Source organism: Podarcis erhardii, assembly GCF_964252035.2.
Source record: "Podarcis erhardii genome assembly, chromosome: 2".
Classification (NCBI taxonomy): Eukaryota; Metazoa; Chordata; class Lepidosauria; order Squamata; family Lacertidae; genus Podarcis; species Podarcis erhardii.
In genome coordinates this window covers 31840914-31861065 of record NC_138498.1, presented here as the reverse complement: position 1 = coordinate 31861065, position 20152 = coordinate 31840914, and the positions used below count along the sequence as shown (strand labels likewise).

The 20152-nt window shown below is 43.3% G+C and overlaps 1 protein-coding gene across 2 annotated transcripts in view; it reads right to left on the bottom strand.

The window, feature by feature from the left end:
- DNAH17 (dynein axonemal heavy chain 17) overlaps window positions 1–20152 on the bottom strand; it is a 96471-nt gene that overhangs the window by 64343 nt on the left and 11976 nt on the right. For both annotated transcript variants that reach the window (XM_081849459.1, XM_081849460.1), the window contains 16 exons: window positions 19102–19210; window positions 16973–17076; window positions 16679–16819; window positions 15494–15637; window positions 13830–14012; window positions 12558–12812; window positions 11591–11760; window positions 9549–9771; window positions 8569–8685; window positions 6955–7041; window positions 6419–6571; window positions 3768–4016; window positions 3547–3669; window positions 1710–2057; window positions 1529–1620; window positions 395–521 (listed from right to left, as the gene is read on the bottom strand). In XM_081849459.1, the coding sequence (XP_081705585.1) occupies window positions 395–521; window positions 1529–1620; window positions 1710–2057; window positions 3547–3669; window positions 3768–4016; window positions 6419–6571; window positions 6955–7041; window positions 8569–8685; window positions 9549–9771; window positions 11591–11760; window positions 12558–12812; window positions 13830–14012; window positions 15494–15637; window positions 16679–16819; window positions 16973–17076; window positions 19102–19210 (2625 nt within the window). The remainder of the gene's footprint in view (window positions 1–394; window positions 522–1528; window positions 1621–1709; window positions 2058–3546; window positions 3670–3767; window positions 4017–6418; window positions 6572–6954; window positions 7042–8568; window positions 8686–9548; window positions 9772–11590; window positions 11761–12557; window positions 12813–13829; window positions 14013–15493; window positions 15638–16678; window positions 16820–16972; window positions 17077–19101; window positions 19211–20152) is intronic.

The window sequence follows — 20152 nt, the reverse complement described above, 5'->3', positions numbered from 1 at the left end:
AGCCGTTTTAGAAAGCCTAAAGGAAATGGGCACTGAACAATCTAAAATATCTGTGCTACATAGGATCTCCTATACTCCAACCAGGCCACTATTGTGACTGCCAATAGCTCCCCAAGGTCTTTCCCAGCCCACTACCCAAAAACCTTTTTAAACTGGAGACATTGTGGCTGAACCTGGGATCTGCTGCATGCCAAAGATGTGCAAATCTCACTGGGTTTGCAGCCCCTCTCCCCAGTTGCCGATCAGGTCCCACTGAGTACAGGTCCAAGTTATCTGTGATTTAGCCTTGGATGAAGTCGGATTTTTAGTAAAAGCTCTGGGATTCAAGGCCCCATTTTTTTAAAATATAACAATTCTTAAGAAAGTCCAAGCATTCCATGAATGTATATCTTACCTCAACGGGGTCGTTGCCATTGGACAAAATATCCAGCAGGTCGGCAGAGGATACAAAGTAAAATCTGGGGAAAGCCAGTCTCTTTGTTTCCAGGTATTCAGCCAAAGCCTTTTCACAGAGTGCCAAGCTAATAAAAGGCAAGGTGGACAAGAGAGTGTGGGAGAAGCGTTGTGTTTATCATCATTAGCTGCACAGTGCGATTGCTGTACATGATGCTCAGTAATGTAACTAACTAACTAGACAGTTCTGTGTCTATACAAACGAACAACGAAAGCACTCTAAGCTGGGAGAAATGGTGCTTTGCACTGCTCCACTGAGATGCTTCAGATGTCATATCAAGGGAAGTTATAAAACCTGGCATTCACATTATGCTTTCTATGTTCGCTACCACAGGCCATTTTCAAAGCCTCTTTAATCCTCATCATTTGACTGACACCTGAACACTTCTAATTGAAAGGAATACATGCTCAGCCCAAGTGTTAAAGCAGCTTATTCACATGGATGTTTACATTAATTACACCTGGGTCATTATAGATGCCAGGAGATACCATGGAAAGCAGTCGAGACCCAGGCAGAAAAGGTGTCAGGGTATGAAGGGTGAGCTGCTATTGGATTCCAGATCCCAGCTTAGGTGTTTGCTACATGCAGATTTCACCTCCTTTGAAAATGGTAGTCATGGTGCCTGTTCTGTTTCTCTTCAGTTCCGAATAATGGTTGCACCATGACAGGGCTGCCATTCAGTGCAAGCCTGAGAGATACTGTCTAAAGCACAGCAACAAATGCTATTCCCCAGCACTTCATGGTGCATAGCACACAAGTTTCATCTCTGGAAGTAAAAATCAAAATGCAAATTAAGTAACACATTACTTGGCTGCCTGAGGCAACTGCCGCACTCTGTCCAATGTTAGGGCCAGTCCTGCTGCTATTTAAAACAAACCACTGATAAACAGGCATCTGCAACTGTCTTTCTGGGCCTAAAATTAAATGACCTCTTAATTCAAGAAACTGCAACCAGAACCCTGTCCTAAATAACTGAACTTATGCAGCCTGTGATTTGCTTCTTCTCTCAGTAAGTAAATCCAGCCAGCTGCTTACACTTGACAAAATCAAGCAGGAAAATAACGCCTTCCTTACCTTTTTTGCAAGGACTCTAGTTTGTCATAGAGACCTGGTTTATTTGTTGCTTCAACCACATTCGGGGTTTTTACTGCATCAGCCATTAATTCCTGCAAGAAAAGAGGATGGACTTGTCAGCTGCTCCAGTTTTTGTTGTTTTTGCATGTGAAAATTAGGGCAGGTAAAGGGCCATGCCCACCTTAAAATCCTTGTCAATGTTATCAAAGCGCCTGGAGTCCTCTGGGAGCTGATTGCGAATGTCCTCTGAGCCAATGAAAATGCTTTCTAGGTGGCTCCAGGTTCTCTGGACTTCAAACCAGATGCTTATCACAGAGTCAGCTGTAGATAATTTCTGCTGCCAGCTGGAGACCTCCTGAAGGAAATGTGCTAAATACTTTGAAGTCATCAGGGTCTGGAGTTGCACTTGATTTTCTTCAAGGGTCTCTACCAGTGCCTCATCAGACTTGAGCATCATGGTCCCAGTTCTATGATGGGGCTCGTGTTCAAATTGCATAGTTGACCAGGTACTATCAAGAGCCTTCAATACCTTCAAACAAAAGCAGCCAGGAAAGATTTTTAACCTGATAAGATTTCAAACTAAAAACTTGCAAAATGTCCATGAAATTCCAAGAATTAGTGAAGAGGCACTATGACGGTATTGTTCACTCTCCCTTTCTGAAACTACTTTAGCACTTCTTAAGGGTTAATATGCTCTGAAGGAGCATGTTCCACTGCCAATTAATGGTACTGCTTCCGACCGTGGAGGCAGAACACATAATTTTGTTATTAAAAAAACCCCAATGGTCTATAATCCTGCCACATACTCCAAAATTCAGCACATTATGGGCTTTGTCAAACTATACTATAACATCTGTCAGTCAAACGGCTCTGAGGGAGGGGGGAACTCACAAAAGACTTAAACAATAAAATACACAAAATACAGCAAAGCAAAAATCAGTCATAATAATATCATAGTAAAAATAGCAACAGAGCAGCCGTTGCAACCAGTTAAGACGTAGAACAAAAAAATAAGAAAAAAGAAAAAGGATTTGCCCTATGCCAAAAGATAACAGAGTAAGCACCAAGTGAGCCTTTCTAGAGAGGGAATTCCTTAAGCGGGGGCCCACCACTGAGAAATCTCTCTCTCTGGTCACCATCTGCCTCTCCTCAGATGGCAAAGGAAGGAAAACCTCCATGAATGACCTGGGCAGGTGTTGCTCCTTCAGATACCCAGGCCTTGAGCTGCATAGGGCTTTAGAGGTGAGCACTAAAAGAACCAGAAGACAGTGTGGTTCTTTAAGCATTGGAATATGGTGGTTCCACTCTCTGATCCCAGTCAGTAGACTCATGTGGCTGGAGTGTAACAGTCACATCCATTGCTCTCCCTGCTTTTGCCTCTGGCTTCAGTTACCACTGCCATGTCAACACTGAAATGGTGCTCACAAAGAGATGTGGCTTTTTGGCTGAAAATGGTTCACCACCCAAGACATGGATGAACAAACTGATGATAAGGCATGTGCGGCCTTATCAAATTTTATGCACGTCTATTTCGAAGAGGAAATGCAGTATATAAAAGGAGGAAGTAAGAAACTTAAAATTTCCATGTGTTTCACCTGTGCACAATATTATCAGGAATAATACAGTGGTACCTTGGGTTAAGTACTTAATTCGTTCCGGAGGTCTGTTCTTAACCCGAAACTGTTCTTAACTTGAAGCACCACTTTAGCTAATGGGGCCTCCTGCTGCCGCCATGTCACCGAAGCACGATTTCTGTTCTTATCCTGAAGCAAAGTTCTTAACCTGAAGCACTACTTCTGGGTTAGCAGAGTCTATAACCTGAAGCGTATGTAACCTGAAGCTTATGTAACCCGAGGTACCACTGTAATGTTCAAGTCAGAGAAGCCTATCTCAGATCTACTTCCAAATGTAGGAAATGAAGTGTTATCTTTTAGCATTTTTATAGGAGTGAGAAGCAGGAAGTATCTGAAAGCTGCATTTGATTGATGGGCATGGAATGGCTAGGGCAAGAGCAGTACCTTTTCCATCCCCGACTCTTTCACAGCCTTGTCCACAATACTGCGAACTTCATCCTCAAATTTGTGAAGATTCAGCTGAAGTAGATCTGCAAGCGTCGTCTCCTCAGACATGGTGAACTTCACCTGTTACAGAAGTAAAAGTTGGAAACGGAGCCGGATCAGCTGGCGACAGACGGATGAATGGAAAATTGTAGACACTCAATGTAGCCTGTATCAGTTACCTGTGTGGCCTCCATCAGTTCTTTCCAATGTCTGTCTCGAATAGCTGGATTCTGGAGCTCAGTCACAGCTCGGAGAGAGGTCATCATATTTTTAACTGTGTTATCCAGTCCCACAAAAGCATCCCATGCTCTCATTTCCTTGTCTAAGGCTCTCACATCCTTAGCAAATTTCTTGCAATCAAGATCCATTTGCTCGACATTAATCTCCTTCCACTTGGTTGTCTTCCAGTCATTGATACTTTCATTGACCTGAGTGGGTGGAGGGGTGGGGAATCATAGTTTTTCCTGTTTTCGCTAACTGAATAAAATATTTACAATACAACTATTTGGAAACATTAACAGATCTTGCATCTCAAAGCGGAACAGAAATGTTATAGTAGGACCTTTCTAGATGTTGGGGGAAATGGATTTCATTTATTTCTTATTTTTATTTTTTTGTTGGGGAAAATGGATTTTATTTTTAAATCCTTTACTACCACTCACTTCTATCCACTGCGAGTATATCCCATCTCCTTTCTACAAAAGGCAGTGGGTGTTTCTGTGCTGGAGATGGAGAAGTAAACTTTAATAAATTAAAAAGCCGAAGCTCCATAAAATGTCAGATCATATGTTGTGAGGAAGGGAGTACCTTTGCCATGTTCATCATATGCTATTTAAGGGCTACATGAACAAGCTTGCATTTGAATGCAACAGCATGCAAGCTCTATAGAAGTAAATACAGAAAACACCCAGCAGTCACTGAATTACTACATTTGTTCTTGGGGAAATTATCAATGTGGGATTGGGAGCAGAACCTACTTGGAAATCACTTCCTGCCCTTTCTGCCAACAACATCCCTTGGTCCGCAACTCCATTTCTTCCACTATCACAATGCTATCATAGCATTCATTACATGCTCCCAATCTCCTCAATTGGCAAGCAGTTCCAAAGGAAGCTAAACATGAAAGACTTATTGGAAAACAAAACTCCAAGGTGGCTTTCACCTCTGGAAGCTAAGGCCCGAAAAAGACCCAATATGGAGGCCAAATGGCCAAAATATTGGGAAATATTAGAAAAAGATGGAAACAATTGGAAATTGCAGAGTTTGGAGAAAATGAAGGATAAAGTGCGAGACTAGTTACACTATGCTCAGATTAAAGAAGTTTTCAAAAATGATAAAAAGTTAGGATTCCAGGTGGAGAAATCGAAGTTGGAAACAGAACTGTTAGAACCTAAAACTAAGGTACTTTCAAGAATGTATAACTTGCTGTTAAAATGGAACACACAAGATGAAATGGTTAAATCGGCTATGATAAAGTGGGCACAGGACATTGGGCATAACATTATGTTTGAGGACTGGGAAAGGTTGTGGACCACTGGGTTGAACTTCACTGCATGTAATGCTTTGAAGGAAAATGTTATGAAAATGATATATAGATGGTACATGACCCCAGTTAAACTTGCCAAGATATACCATTTGTCTGATAATAAATGTTGGAAATGTAAAGAAAATGAAGGAACATTCTTTCACCTCTGGTGGACCTGCCCTAAGGTGAAGGCCTTCTGGGAAATGATATATAATGAACTGAAAAAGGTATTTAAGTATACCTTTACTAAGAAACCAGAGGCCTTCCTTCTGGGTATTGTCGGCCAGAAGGTGTTAAAGAAGGACAGAACATTTTTTTTGTATGCAACAACGGCAGCAAGGATACTCATCGCCAAGAACTGGAAAACTCAAGATCTACCCACCCTGGAAGAGTGGCAGATGCAACTGATGGACTATATGGAACTGGCCGAGATGACTGGCAGAATCCGAGACCTGGGAGAGGAGAGGGTTGAAGAAGACTGGAAAAAATTTAAATTTAAATAAACATTGTAATTTGGTTGAATGTTAAGAAAGGATGCTAGATCATAAATAATTGTGCACCACTAAGTTAGATGGAACTAAGATGATAAGTAAGCTGAGGATAAATTATAAACCTATTGGAGAATTAATAGATTATAGTTAAAGGAGTGTGATACAAGATTGTAAACAAGATGATAAATTGTGGGCAAGAATTGACAATGATGCAAATGGGAGCGGGAGATGTGAGGGAGTCCTATGAAGTTAAGAAAGTATGTTATGATAGATGTTACATTGTTCTTTATCTTTGAATCTATGTTTAAAAACCTTAATAAAATATATATTTAGAAAGAGCAGGGAAGCCTGCCAAAAAAACCCACAAAAACCAAAGGAAGCTAAACATGAGCTGCCCTGGATGAGGAAGAATGAAGACTTTGGGCCAAACTACAGGTGACATTTATTATATAGCTTGCCATTGAGTGCAAGCTTTTTCTTTTGTCAATTGTCAGTGCAGAGGGCTCAATCCAAATTGGATCCCTGGTGTGAGTCCCCCCCCCCATCAGCATTGGGGGGAAAAACTTGCATTCGCTCAATGGGAATCCCCCCCTCCACAAAGTAATTTGCAGTCATGGTGGCACTGATCTAGATCGGAACCACAGTGCAGGAAAAGGGATGCAAAAGATTCAATTCAGCCGTAAAAAAAGAGAGAGCGATTGGGGTATTGACCTCATTATTCTCATTTCCTCGTGGTAGAATTCAACCTGTGGATGCAGAGTTCTTTCACTTGCCCTACCTGACATTTCCTAAGATTACAAGGTCAAAGTCTTACCAAGACAATCATATCCCAGAGCTCCTTGAGCAAGCGCACTTCCTTATGGCAGGCCTTCAGCTGTTTGTAATCTGGGACAGATACCTCAAACAAGCCTGCAGATTTGGATAGGGCTTCCATATCTTTCTCCATATTGGTGATCATTCTTTGTTGCTGGAAGCATTAAATGGAAAGGGGGTTAGTCAAAGTTGCAGGCAGATGAACACAAAGAGCAAACAAGTAGGGTACAGCACTGGAAAGCGTAATGTTGCAATGTGCTTCTGGGATATGCCCTCTAACATGCCTGCAAAGTTAGATTAACCTTTTGCTCCACTGAAGTCTCCTTCACGCATGGTTGGTGGCATATGCCCTACTCGTCATTGGCAACCGCATGCATATGCAGCCTCCAAGGAAGAGAAACCACTGAGTCCAAATTTCTCAGCCAGTTTTTGAAAACGCTACTTTACTATGCCACTAAAAAGCACACTATAATAGGTGGCATTTGAGGAAGGCATAGATATTGCCCATATTGACTTTCCTGACTTGGAGTAAATTACCTTATTGAGGGATTTATATGGATCTGGATCAACATGAGTGAACGGTGCCTCTTCTCGGAATTTCTCCCTGAACTCATGCTGCTTAATCTGGAGGGGATGGGGGTTTGGAGGAGAAGAGAGAGCAGAATATCCTAGTTAAAGCAGGATCGTGTAGCATCACATCTGGAAGGCAGGAGTTTGTTGGCTGCAGCTCAAGATTAGAATTATGATCAATCTGGATGACACCATCTACAGAAACAGCAGCAGAGGGTTCTGCCCAAAACATTCACAATAGGACACAGGCTGTGGGGCAAGACAAGACACTAGCAAATCATGAGCTACAACCTCATCTCTTTTTTAAAAGTTCTCACTGCCCACTACACATGCTGTGACATCAACAGCATCTTACAACAAAGTAGATTCAGAATTGGATGGCATCTTGTACGCCTCCTTCCAGCAACTCCTGGAGCCAAGCTGGTGCCAAACATATGGCTTTATTTTCCTTTGGACCACATCACTGAGGCCAAGAGGGGGATCTTGTTGTCTGGGCAGCCCAGGACCTCCATACATACTACCTAAGCTTCTGCCCTGGAGAGAATTAGAAATGGAGGCAGCAGCTACTGCTGCTGCTAGGGAAGGGGAAGATATTCAGCCTGGTTTGCATTTTCATGTGTTACATTCCTCCATATCAATGGGAAGGAACACTTAATGAATTGGAACGCTATGAATATTTAATTGACTCGCAACAGGACAACGAGGAATGAGGCCAGGGAAAGGCTGGCCCTGCAGCAAAAGGCTGCTGAACACGCCCCCTCCGTGGCACCTGTTTGGATGGCCACGGGGGGGGCGTGAGCGCCAACCAGGTGAGCTGGCGGCAGGGGGCAAATGCCCCCTGCTGGGCAGTGCTCGGGCTCCCGCCCACAACCACTCCCCTCTCTTTCAGGGAGGAGAGTCTTTAATGAATTGGAACACTATGAATATTTAATATTAAACATTTCTATGGGACTGTTTCTTAAATTTTCTGGAAAATGCAATATTCTGAGGACATTCCTTCCATCCCTCCTTCATAGATATTATTATTACAGTGATCGATGGCAGAAGAAATTATGAAAAATGAAGTATTGTCACTTTATTGAACGGTTAATAGATTCTGGAAGAGGAAGGTCTGTTAAATGGAAAGTCTGTTAAGCTGCACATTAACTCACACTTCCCAAAACAATACACACACTAGAACACAGCTACCATTCAAAATTCACACTTCTCAAAATTCAACCAAAGAATGTGTACAAAATGTGTACAACAGGGATAAAAATGCATGTAATTAAGAAAACAGAAAAAAGAGGCATTATGTTAAGGGAAACTGCTAGCAAAAATGTGTATACTAGACACATTTTCATATGCAGTTTTGCCTTTCAGGAGAAATGTGCACAGAAACACTGATGAACTATCATGGAATGTCGCAAAAACGTGGGAAACTGAACATTGGAAAGCTGAGAGAATGGAATTGAGACTACAGTTGGTAGGCAGCCCATCTGTCAGTGCCTTCGGCCTACAGGTCCCCCTGAATGTTTGGTCTGTGGGGAGCTCAGCATGCCAGTTGAGCAGAGAATACCTTGCACTGCAAGAGAAAGGTACCTCAAACTGTTGGCATTTCCTTCGGAGAATGGTAACTTCATTTGCCTGCAGAGGAGCCACATTCTGCTTGACTTGGAATGATAGCTTTTTGGTGTTATTCCATTGTTCTGGCAATTCCTAAAAGCAAACAAAGAAGAACCCTCAAAGCTCTCAAAGCACTGCGGGCGGGGGGGTGGGGCTTGTTTGGTAAAACAAATGCAGGAAGGGTAAGAAGGGGGGAAATCTGAATATAAGGAGGAAACACACTTTGGTTTGGTAAGGGTCTGTGGAAATGTGTAGGTTTCTGAACTTAATCTGCCCCAACTCTGCTAATAAAGGTAAAGGTAAAGGGACCCCTGACCATAAGGTCCAGTCGTGACCGACTCTGGGGTTGCGGTGCTCATCTTGCTCTATAGGCCAAGGGAGCCAGCGTTTGTCTGCGAACAGCTTCCGGGTCATGTGGCCAGCATGACTAAGCCGCTTCTGGCGAACCAGAGAAGCGCATGGAAACGCCGTTTACCTTCCCACCGGAGCGGTACCTATTTATCTACTTGCACTTTGACGTGCTTTTGAGCTGCTAGGTTGGCAGGAGCAGGGACCAAGCAACGGGAGCTCACCCCGTCGCGGGGATTCGAACCGCCGACCTTCTGATCGGCAAGTCCTAGGCTCTGTGGTTTAACCCACAGTGCCACCCGCGTCCCTTACTCTGTTAATAATAATGGATAAATGCTATGATGCCACACGTCCAAAGTGAAATCAATCATATTAAACAGATTGTAATGCACAATGGCTTCAATCGTGGGCAACATTGTGATCACTTTCAGATTGTGTTTATCAGATACATTCCCATGAACTTTCCTGATGTGTTATTTCTGGCCTGGTTTCCCACTATATTTATTTAGTCTTCTACAAAGCATTGAGGTCATTGGATCACACTAAAAAATGGCAACATGAAAGATGAACAAATATGTATTGAGTGAAAACCATTTGTAATAACTCACGTGCAACTGCATATGGATTTCTTCAGGCATTTCTTCTCCATATAGTTTGAGCAATTCAATGGTTTGCTTTAGAGGCTCAAACATATTGTCAGTAGCTACCTGCCTTTCTTTGACCCTCATCAAGTGTCCCATCACTTCCACAAGCCCATCGTAGTCACCTTCCTTCACAGGTTTAGTTAAGCCTGCATTGACTTCTTTCATGAAAGTGGAAAGATCCTGAAGGCTGCAATGGAAAAGGTTCCAGTTGGGGTTAACTTTAACAATACAAGGAACAAAACATTGGATTTATTTCTGATAGTTCTTTCTCATTATGGAAAGAGGATGGCATCCTTGGGGGGAGGAGAGGGATAACAACCTCTAACTACTTTGAGAAGGCACCAAATTACCATAAATAAACTTAGGGCTTCCATATGCCCTCTTTTTCCCGGACACACACCCTTTTTCAGCCTTAAAATTTCTTTCTGGGTGGATTTTTAAAATATAGCAAAATGTCTGGGTTTATGCATATACAGTGGTACCTCAGGTTACGAACTTAATTTGTTCTGGAGGTCTGTTCTTAACCCGAAACCATTCTTAACCTGAGGCACCCTTTCGCTAATGGAGCCTCCCGCTGCCACCGCGCCACCAGCGCATGATTTCTGTTCTCCTCCTGGAGCAAAGTTCTCAACCCGAGGTACTACTTTCAGGTTAGCGGAGTTTGTAACCCAAAGTGTTTGTAACCCAAGGTACCACTGTACACATATACACCTTTACTGTCACTAGAGTTGAAGAGGAAACGGCTGCCTAGCCCCTTTCACATGACTAGAGTTGACCAATAGCTGGTTGTCACATGATTCGGTCCCCGTGCTGTTCTCCCCTGTTGCGTGATCCACAGAGCTTGAGGCTGGAAACCATGGAGGGAAATGCCCGGGAGCCCTGATAACTCGGAGCAGAGGCTCAGTGGGTGGAGGGAAGCGAGGTTGATCCAAGCCCGCTTTTTTCGGGTTCAAGAGTGGCCGTGGCGAGTGGGGGAGCTGTCCTGCTCATTCACTAGCTGGTGGGTAGTTACTTTTGGCTATGCCAGCCCAATCAGAGTGGCTCACTCTGCACTTTATGTGGCTTTTGTAACAGTAGCAAATACACGAAGCAAGAATGTAAAACATGCACCATTATATGTTCAGGTCTCCATACATGCGTGTAACACCAATGCACTCTTAGTGAATGCAATCACTGTTACAAGTGTGGAGCTGGTTTCAGTATCTGGTACAAATTAAAAACAAACAAACACTGAGTTGGCTGAATTTTTAAAAATAAAATATTTTCCTGTTCTGATCCTCATTGTTGTTTTTTTGGAGTATATGTGTGGCTTTATAATAACAATTTAAAATAATAATAATAAACTGCAAATGTGTCCTCTTCAAAATATGGCAGCCCTAGTTTTAAGCAACACTTTCTAACCATTTCCATCTTGCCCTCTTGCCATTTTTCTGGACCTCTAGGGTTTATCCTGAGATCCTATGAGTATGGAGAGAAAGATATTATTGATCCCACAACTGTCAGCCAAATGCAGTGTTTTATGTTGTAAACCGCTCTGTGATCCTTGGATGAAGGGCAGTATGGAAGCAACAGCAACAGCAGCTGAAATTTTACCCATGTCTAGAAAGCTAATTCCAATATGATAATTGCCCAAGCTGGAATTCCTCTGACACCAGATTCTTCAGCTCTGGGATCTGACCTTTTCTTTCATGTTGCAAAGCAGAGCTTTTGTAATTGGGGGACCTGATAAGAGGTTTATAAAAGTAGGTCTCAAGTCACTTTTCTCCCTCTCTCATGACATATCCACTAAAACTGGATGTAAAGGTGGGTGATACAAGACAGACAAAAGGAAGTGCTTCTTCACACAAAATATAGTTAGGCTGCGTATAACAGGTGCTGATTCAAAGAATGCATTCGTAGGTTTGTATACCAAGCACTGGCTGATGGTGGCCAATTACCATACGTGCAGGGAGAGGGGCTGTAGGAATGGAAAGCTTGGAAACTGACAAAATTATTCCCCTCCCTACCTGGTGGTCACGTGGTTGATGAGGTGCTGTTTGAACATCAGGCTCCAGCGTTTGATGGTATTCAGGAGCGCTTGCTTGAAGGGACGGCAGTCACTTTGCAGCCAACCGTTGAACACTCTGGTATTCTCAAACTTGGACACTTCTTCATAGAGCTTCTCATAAGTGTCAATCTAGAAACACCAGGGGGCACTGAGATGCGATAGCTTGTGATGCAGAATTTCTAAACGCACATCAGTAACAGGAACAGAGGGAAATCATGATGAGACCACTATGGGCTATGGCATTTGAGTGTGTGGGTTCCCTCTGTAGCCATCTGGTTGTGAGCTAGAGTGCCCTAAGAGGAAAACCTACTTTATTCGAATTATTGAGTTCAGAGTTTGTGTCTCTCCCTGACAGGTGGATTCTAATCTGCTTTGCTCTGTGGGTGGGGACTTACAATCCCCTAGTGAAGATACGCATACTTGAAGGAAACGGGGCGTACAGGGCTATGAAGGGGATAAAACCACTTATACACAGGGCACATAAGAACTCCTTTAAGGTAGGTATTTGTGCTGGGTGTGGGTCAGTTGTTAAAAAGTGCAATAAGAACATAGAAGAGAAATTTTATGTGCATTCCTGACAATGCCAGTTTTGCCAACTGGTGATGTAAGAAACAGCGATTTTACTCGTCTTTAGTGTGAAAATGCCCAAAGAATTGTGCATTGCTGAGGAAAGATGGGAACTGGGAGGAGAAAAGAGGAGACAGGAAAGCAATGGGGATGTTCCAATGTTACTCACTTGCATGAGGGATGATGTAGGGTTATAAAGATGGAGTTGGTGCCATTGAGAACACAACACAACACAACACAACACAACACAACACAACACAACACAACACAACACAACACAACACAACACAACACAACACAACACAACACAACACACACATCAATTTGGATGAAACATATAGACATACTCCAACCCTCACCTGTAGCTGAAACTGGTCTAAGGTGGGCGCGACATGAGGCAAGTACTCCTCTGCGTGAGACTCCAGCTCTTCAGTGGTGAGAGCGTGGCCAAAAGTGAGGAAGCGCTGCATGAACTCATGGGGATCATCCATCCAAAGGTACGAATATTTCTCAAATGAATCTTCGTATTCTTCACCTTGTTTCATGGCATTGACCACAATGTTCCCAATCTCCTCTCGTATCTCCATCAACTCTCCCATGTCTTCTAGGTCAACCTGAAAGCATCAGGGAGTCATTAATGGAGTCACGAAAACAAAAGAACAAGCCGAGTATATGGGCTTCCCACTGGCATCTTGGCTGGAACATAGGATGCTGGACTAGGTAGATCTTTAGATCTTACGTTCACCAGATTCCAAATGAACAAAGTATCCATGCCAAGAGACAACTTAACAACATTCACATATTCACACAAACATTGACTGACCAGTGTTCCCTGTAGCATTTACAGGTGACCTGGAACTCTGAATAGTCAAAATCACACTCTGCAACCCAGCTGTACTTTCTAGGACTAAATTTGGTGGCTTGCCTAGAATCCTCGGATTCTGAAGTTTCCTTTTAATTTTCTTTTTAAGTTATTGTGCCTACAACCTAAATGGAAATACATGGGTGACAACAGCAACCCTCCTGTCCTAAGAGTATGCAATCAGATTGCTTTATTGTTTTCCTTAGCGAGCATATGGAGAAAATATTTAACTATAGTCAAATGTGGAAACAGAGAGGGACCAAAGCATGCCTACCAATATGGCCGTTGCTTGCTTTCTGTCCACTGAGAATTGGTAATTATTTCACAGTAATTATGTGTCTCTTCTGGAACAAAATGCATTTATTTATTTGTTCTTTTATTTATATATCTCTTATTTGCCAAAATGGCTTCTACAGAACGGAAAGAACATTGAAAAATAGCTGCCTGGAAGTCAGATGCAAGCATGGCAAGAGTTTGGGGGCAGCTAAGAATTCTGGGTGTGTAGACAGAAACATATGTTCCTGTGTTTTATTTTCATTACAAGACAGATTCGCAGGAATTCTCTTGTGAACAAAAATGATAAAACTGAGCATTACATGGGACCCGAAAGCAATGCTTACGAGTTCCTTATGAAGTATATGCTAGCCACTCATCCTACATACCATTACAAACCTTGGCCTGGTTTGAATGTCTCTTTAAACTGGGTGTTGTTAACCTAGCACCCACAGAAGTCTTCACTAGCCTCCCTGTGCGGAGGCCCCAGACCAACCTTATAGCTGGACTTTCCTTTTGCCAGTCGCGGTATCAGCTTAGCTGTATCATAGATATCGTTCATCAGGTTTTCCACCAGTTCGAAAAAACCTTCCTCTGCTCCCACTTCCAGCGATGGACGATACCTCAATTCATCTTTATACAGCTCCATGCGCACTTCAAACAAAGGGGCTACAGCAGCCTGAAATGAACCGGTGTGTTCTTTATTAGTCAGTCTTCACTTTTGCATTCAAAGTACTGTTTACTACTGCTCTGTCAGTTCCCTGCCTTTATGACCACAACCACTAGGCCTTTTTGTATACAATTACCATTCCCCATGGGTTTCCGGCTGACGAGATTTCCGGCTGACGTCACAATTTATGGCGCTAGCTCTCTACTGCCCTCCGAGGTTCAGGCAAGGGAAAGCCAGGATTTATGAGGTAAAATTCCTGGCAATGCTCCCCAGTTGCAGTTACTTTCCTGGCTTCAGTGTTGTTGTTTCCCATCTCTTGCACTGAGCCGGGGGCCTTCCAAGACTTCAGAAGCCAATCACAAGCAACCCAAGGGGCATGGCTTTGGAGTAGACTCAGTTCCTTCAGGGCTACGTAAGCTCGCCATGTGGTGCAGAGGGCACTGCAGCCTTCTTTGGATTCCCCCTCCCCGTCCTTTTGTTCTAACAGTTAAATAAGCCACCTGGTTGGTGATAAACAGGCCTAGCCATGCAGGACCTTGCTATGGATTTACCCAGTGGTTGCATTCAGGACCAGGGAGGAATTTGCCTTGCAGACTAAGTGGGCTTGTCTGCAGTTTCTGCCCACCTCATAGAAATCACCACAACTTTTGGGTAGATAAGGCATTGGGTTGGATACTTAAGTCAAGGAGAGAAGGGTGTGGGGGGCCCCTCCATCCCGTGGCAATGGATATCCCCTTGAGTCTGGAAGGGGTGTTTCCTGTCTAGATTAAAGTTACCAGATGTCCCCGTTTTCCCGGGGACAGTCCCCAGATTAACAGCTTTCTCAGCATTCACATGCACATAGCAAACAATAAGTGTCCCCGGATTCATTGAAAAGAAATCTGGTAACCTTAGTCTAGATGCCCAACTTGGGGGCTGAAGGGCTTTACTGCAGGTGATCAGATGGGGCCCCAGGGTGCTCAACCCTAGGGGTTGACAGTGGTCAACCCCTAATATCCATCAACAAGCAGGCAGGCTGGTTGATTTCAGAATATACACCCAATGCTTGCTTACATCTGTAATCAGTAAAAGTTGTGGACTTATTTGACACCAGCATTCACTACTAGCAAGTAATATACAGGCATGCTCAGAAACCATAATGTCTCTGGATAGGAGTGGAGTTTGTCTAAAATTTATACAAACTTCCCTTCCAATACCTTTTGCGAATTTCCTACCTTCCACCACCAAATCCTCAGTTAGAAATTAGAAATATACATATACCAGAATAAGCGGGTCTTAGTAAGAAAAAATGCTTGCATGCACACACCCTGCTTAATTGATTCCTATTGCAAAACCTTAGTTCTTTTGCTCACAAAGCTTGAATTTACTTAGTTCTGAAATTAAGCAACCAGAAGGTGGTGACAAAGCTCTGGCATGTGGTACTGATATCCACTGATAAATTGGTGCTTCAGGAAATACCCTCCCACCCTGCAGAAAGCTCACCAACGTACATCAGCAGACATGTTGCTGAGCAGAAATTGCAGCGATTTGCGGATAAACTTAAAGTAGCCATCTAAAATCATGTCATCTATGAATTCCACATAATTAGACCACATTCTTGTTGTCTTGTCTGCCTTGAACAATTCTGCATTTTCCTGCAAACAGAAAAATCATTACTTGGGATACGCATTGTAATAGACAGGTGAGATTCCTTCTCCTGATGATGTATGCTTTAATGGTGATAAAAGCCTAATGTTGTCTCATAAAACATTTGGGTAACTCCCAGAATTACACCAATAATGTCAGAACTACCACCAGATGGAATGTTGATCCGGAATTCGCTTGAGAGAAACTATCCTTAGGGTAGTCAAGATGTCAAATACATGATCAGATAATAATATTCACTGTTTCCTGTCATAAGTATGGACTTGCTTATACAGAATAGTATACTGAAAGAAGTTTTGGGTGCACCCGGATGCAAGTCTGTCCTTGAATTGGGGCTGTTTGTGCATGCACATTTTTTGCAGCATTTAAATTAAATTGTCTTTATGAAAATGCCAGTCTTCCTGTTGGAAACCGCCCAGAGTGGCTGGGTCAACCCAGTCAGATGAACGGGGTACAAGTAATAAATTAATATTGTATTATTATTATTTTCCAATTTAATCTGGATTGTCGCTTATCACAGGACATCTGATAAGTAAAAACAACCTGCTATACGTCCAGTGTCACCAGTGTTAGCACATTTCTTTGCCCGAGTGGTTTGCTTTGCGGGCGTGCTGCTGTTTTGGTGGGTGGGCGGTCTCTTATTACTTTACCCCTACACGTTTTCTTCTCACCTGAGCTTCACCTGACCATTTTGTTTCTGGCAGCAGAGGGTGAGGGAGGAGCGACTGAGTGTTGGAGGGACCAGAAACAATAACAAAACCCACCCCCAATGCGTTATTCCACCAATATCAGTTCACCAGTGTGGACAGCAAATGGCAGAATAGCACCAAATGCCCATTGCTTAAAAAGTGAAAATATGTGAAAATTAACATGGCAATCACACACAAACACACACACGGAATTTGAATGACCATTTGTGATATAACGCCCACATCTGGGAACAATCTCTGTAAAAAAAATAATTACCAGATATAAGCCCTACATAGAACTGTCTGCTGTTCTAACTCCTATGAAAACTCACTCTTTCTCACCTCAACCATAGCCTGGATCTTCTGCCCGGCATCTTTGATTGCACCATAGCGTTTGTGGATGTTTGTTTGTTTCCCATCCAGATCCAGAAGTGCTGTCTCCTTATTGTCTTTCCTTTCAAACAAAGGACTAGCTGACCATTCCTGTAAGAAGAACCAGATATATGGAACACTTTTGACTGCAGCTTGAAAAAATAAGTCACCCGGCGAAGGGCAAAACTAAAAATTTATAAAGCAGAATCTTTTTCTCTTTTTTAAGTGCCTAGTAGAATTCAGTAGTTGTCACATGCTACACACCTGCATAAGCTGCCCAATGTTCTCCACGTTTAATTTCGTTTTCTGAATTCTTGTCTCTAAATCATATAAGACATTTCGCATCTCCTGAATATAGTCCATAACATCTGGTCAGGTTATTATGGTGGGGAAAAAGACATAGTAATTAGCAGCCGACTCCCAAGGCTTCCCTTTGCCTTTTGTATCTAACCTCCTTAATAATAATAATAATTTTATTATTTATACACCACCCATCTGGCTGGCTTACAGCATATATAAAACATAGAAAAACATCAAACATTGAAAACTTCCTGTTACAGGGCTGCCTTCAGATGTCTTCTAAAAGTTTTCTAATTCTTTATCTCCTTGACATCTGAAGGGAGGGCGTTCCACAGGGAGGGTGCCACTGCTGTGAAGGCCCTCTGCCCGATTCCCTGTAACTTCGCTTCTCGCGGTGAGGGAACCAGCGGAAGCCCCTCAGAGGAGAACCTCAGTGTCTGAGCTGAACGATGGAGCTGGAGATGCTCCTTTGCGTATACTGAGCTGAGGTCTTTTAGGGCTTCAAAGGTCAGCACCAACACTTTGAATTGTGCTCAGAAACGTACTGGGAGCCTGTGAAGATCCTTTAGGACTAGTGTTATATAGTCCCAGCGGCCACTCTCAGTCACTAGTCTTGCTGCTGCATTCTAGATTAGTTGTAGTTTCTGAGTCACCTCCAAAGGTAGCCCTGCGTAGAGCAGATTGCAGTAGTCTAGGTGGGCAACAACAAAGCATGTACTACTCTGGCGAGACAGTGCGCAGGCAGGTAGGGTCTCAGCTAGCATACCAGATGGAGTTGGTAGACAGCTGCCCTGGACACATCTTTACCATCTCCAAAAATCTTGGTTGACACCAACATCCTCCCATTCCACTGATGAAGACAGTAAAATTCCGAATGGGACCTCTCTGGATTACTGGTTCAAAGTACACAGTATGGGGAGAAGTGGGATGTTGTCTGACCACATCTCTGCACTGTTTCTCCTCAGTAATATATAGCTGAAGTGGAAATGTGTGTCTGCCCCCTGCAAGTAGCAGCTATTGAAGAAACGGAGCAGGAGGTGGCGATAAGTAAACCCAATGGCACATCTTTTTCTTGAACTGCACATTGCCGGGGAAGCATTTATTTATTCACTTCTAAAATTTGTAGGCTGCCCTTCATCCCATCAGAGCAATCCCAGGGTGGTTTTCAACCTTATATAAAAGACAACAAATACATCAAAAGCACATCAGCAATTACAATGATAAATTAATTAAACTAATTATTAACAACAGCATGAGAACACTAGAAGCAATGGGAGATCTTACTAATGTGCACCAAATGTCTGTGGTTAATAAGATTTTTTTTTAATTGTTGGCAGAATTCCAACAAAAGTCTCTGCCTTCTGTACTTCCAAGAAAAAGGGCATTCCACTGTATTTGGGGAGGGGGTGTTGTTCTTCTCTCACATTACTATGCAGCAAGTCAGGAGAGCTTCCTGCCGCCTCAAATCACAAGGCCAAGGATGGATGGTATGGGAAAAGCTGCTTCAACTAACAGCTGTGTTGACAGGCCAGGAAAGACTTTAAATACTAATACCAAAACCTTAAATTGGGCCCTGTAGCTTAGAGGCAGTCAGTGCAAATCCTGAAAGCATTCTGCACTAGCTGCAACCTCTGGACCATCTTTGAGGACAGCCCAGTATAGAGCACATTACAGTAGTCTAGCTGAGAGACTATAAGAATGTCAAGGCTGCCCTAATCCAGGAATGGCACGCTAGTCAAGAGCTGTTAACAGGCAGGCATTCCTCCCCCCTGAGGCAACTTGTACCTGATGTGACACAGTGCTAGATCCAGCAGTGCCCCCAGGCTATAAACCACTTCCTTCAAGGCGGGTAGTTAGAACAAACCTACATCCAATTCCCAGATGCAGGTGTTGTCCTCCAACAATATCTGGAGGCTCAGCGGTTCTCCAGTCCTCCTTTAAGAGGTACTAGTTGGTGCCCATTTTGTGTGAAGGCAGATGGGCTTCAACTTGCAAACTCTGGTGCTGAGCACTTCAATCGTTTGATCAATGCACTCAAAAAGGAAGGGCGGTGGGCTACAGTTTGTAACAAATCAATGACAAGAGTTTTGTACCTTCATTGCTCCAGTACAAGTTGGTCTCAGCTTTTCTCAGGCCAATGTCAATTTCTTGTAGCTCCCCCTTGACCAGTGGAAGTTCTACTGTCAAAATTGTCTTCTTGATCTAAAAGCAAGCAGCTTATTGTAATGTGCAGAGCTCATCTTGCTGAAGCTCGAGATGCATAGTGCTGTCTTAGGTAACACACTTCTCATCTCAACCCCTTCCAGGGCCAGCAACAAGCATGGTCAGGCATCTGCCAAGAGCCTGCACCTCAGCAGAGGGCCCACTGATAACAGACCCCTTGATCTCCTCTTCACCATTGCAACTTGCTTGTTCACCAGCTTCTCCCTCTGGCCCAGACTGTGGTGATGAGAGGGAAAGGCAGTAAGCAGGTGGTACCAATGATGAGGAAGAGCAGCAGCAGCTGTCAGTGATAAGGAAGGCGAGGAAGTGGACTCACTGAGGGAGTAGAACCCAAGCAGGGTATCTAAGCACAGGCCCTCCAAAACCTGGAATTGGCACTGACTCCATCCTAGACACTTAGAGAGGTCTGGACCCCTGACAAGGAGTTTCTGCTGGGATCAATGGCGGGACATTAGGATTAGACTGAGCAGGAGATTTTGTAGCTGCGGGGCTGAATTGCTGAGCCTAAAAGGACACTAGTGGGTGATTAGGGCAAAGCAATAAACTAGCATAGCAAAAGAGAGAAAGTGACTTGTCTGTACTGTCTTGTTCTGCCTTATTCCTTTAAGTTTTGTAGAATGTACAGTGGTTTCCCATTGTGCTCAGACACTATTACTGGGCACAGCGGTTAAGAGTGATGGATTAGAACAGGGACCATGAAGATCACTGGGTCATCTTGGTCCAGTTACTACCTCTCGGCCTAATCAACTTCACAAGGTTGACACGAGGATTAAATAGGGGTTAGGGAGAATAATGTATTCTACCATGAGCTCCTTGCAGAAAAATGCAGACTACAAGCCAAATGAAAAAATACACAGCTACTTCTTTATTCCATAGATAGATAGATAGATAGATAGATAGATAGATAGATAGATAGATATA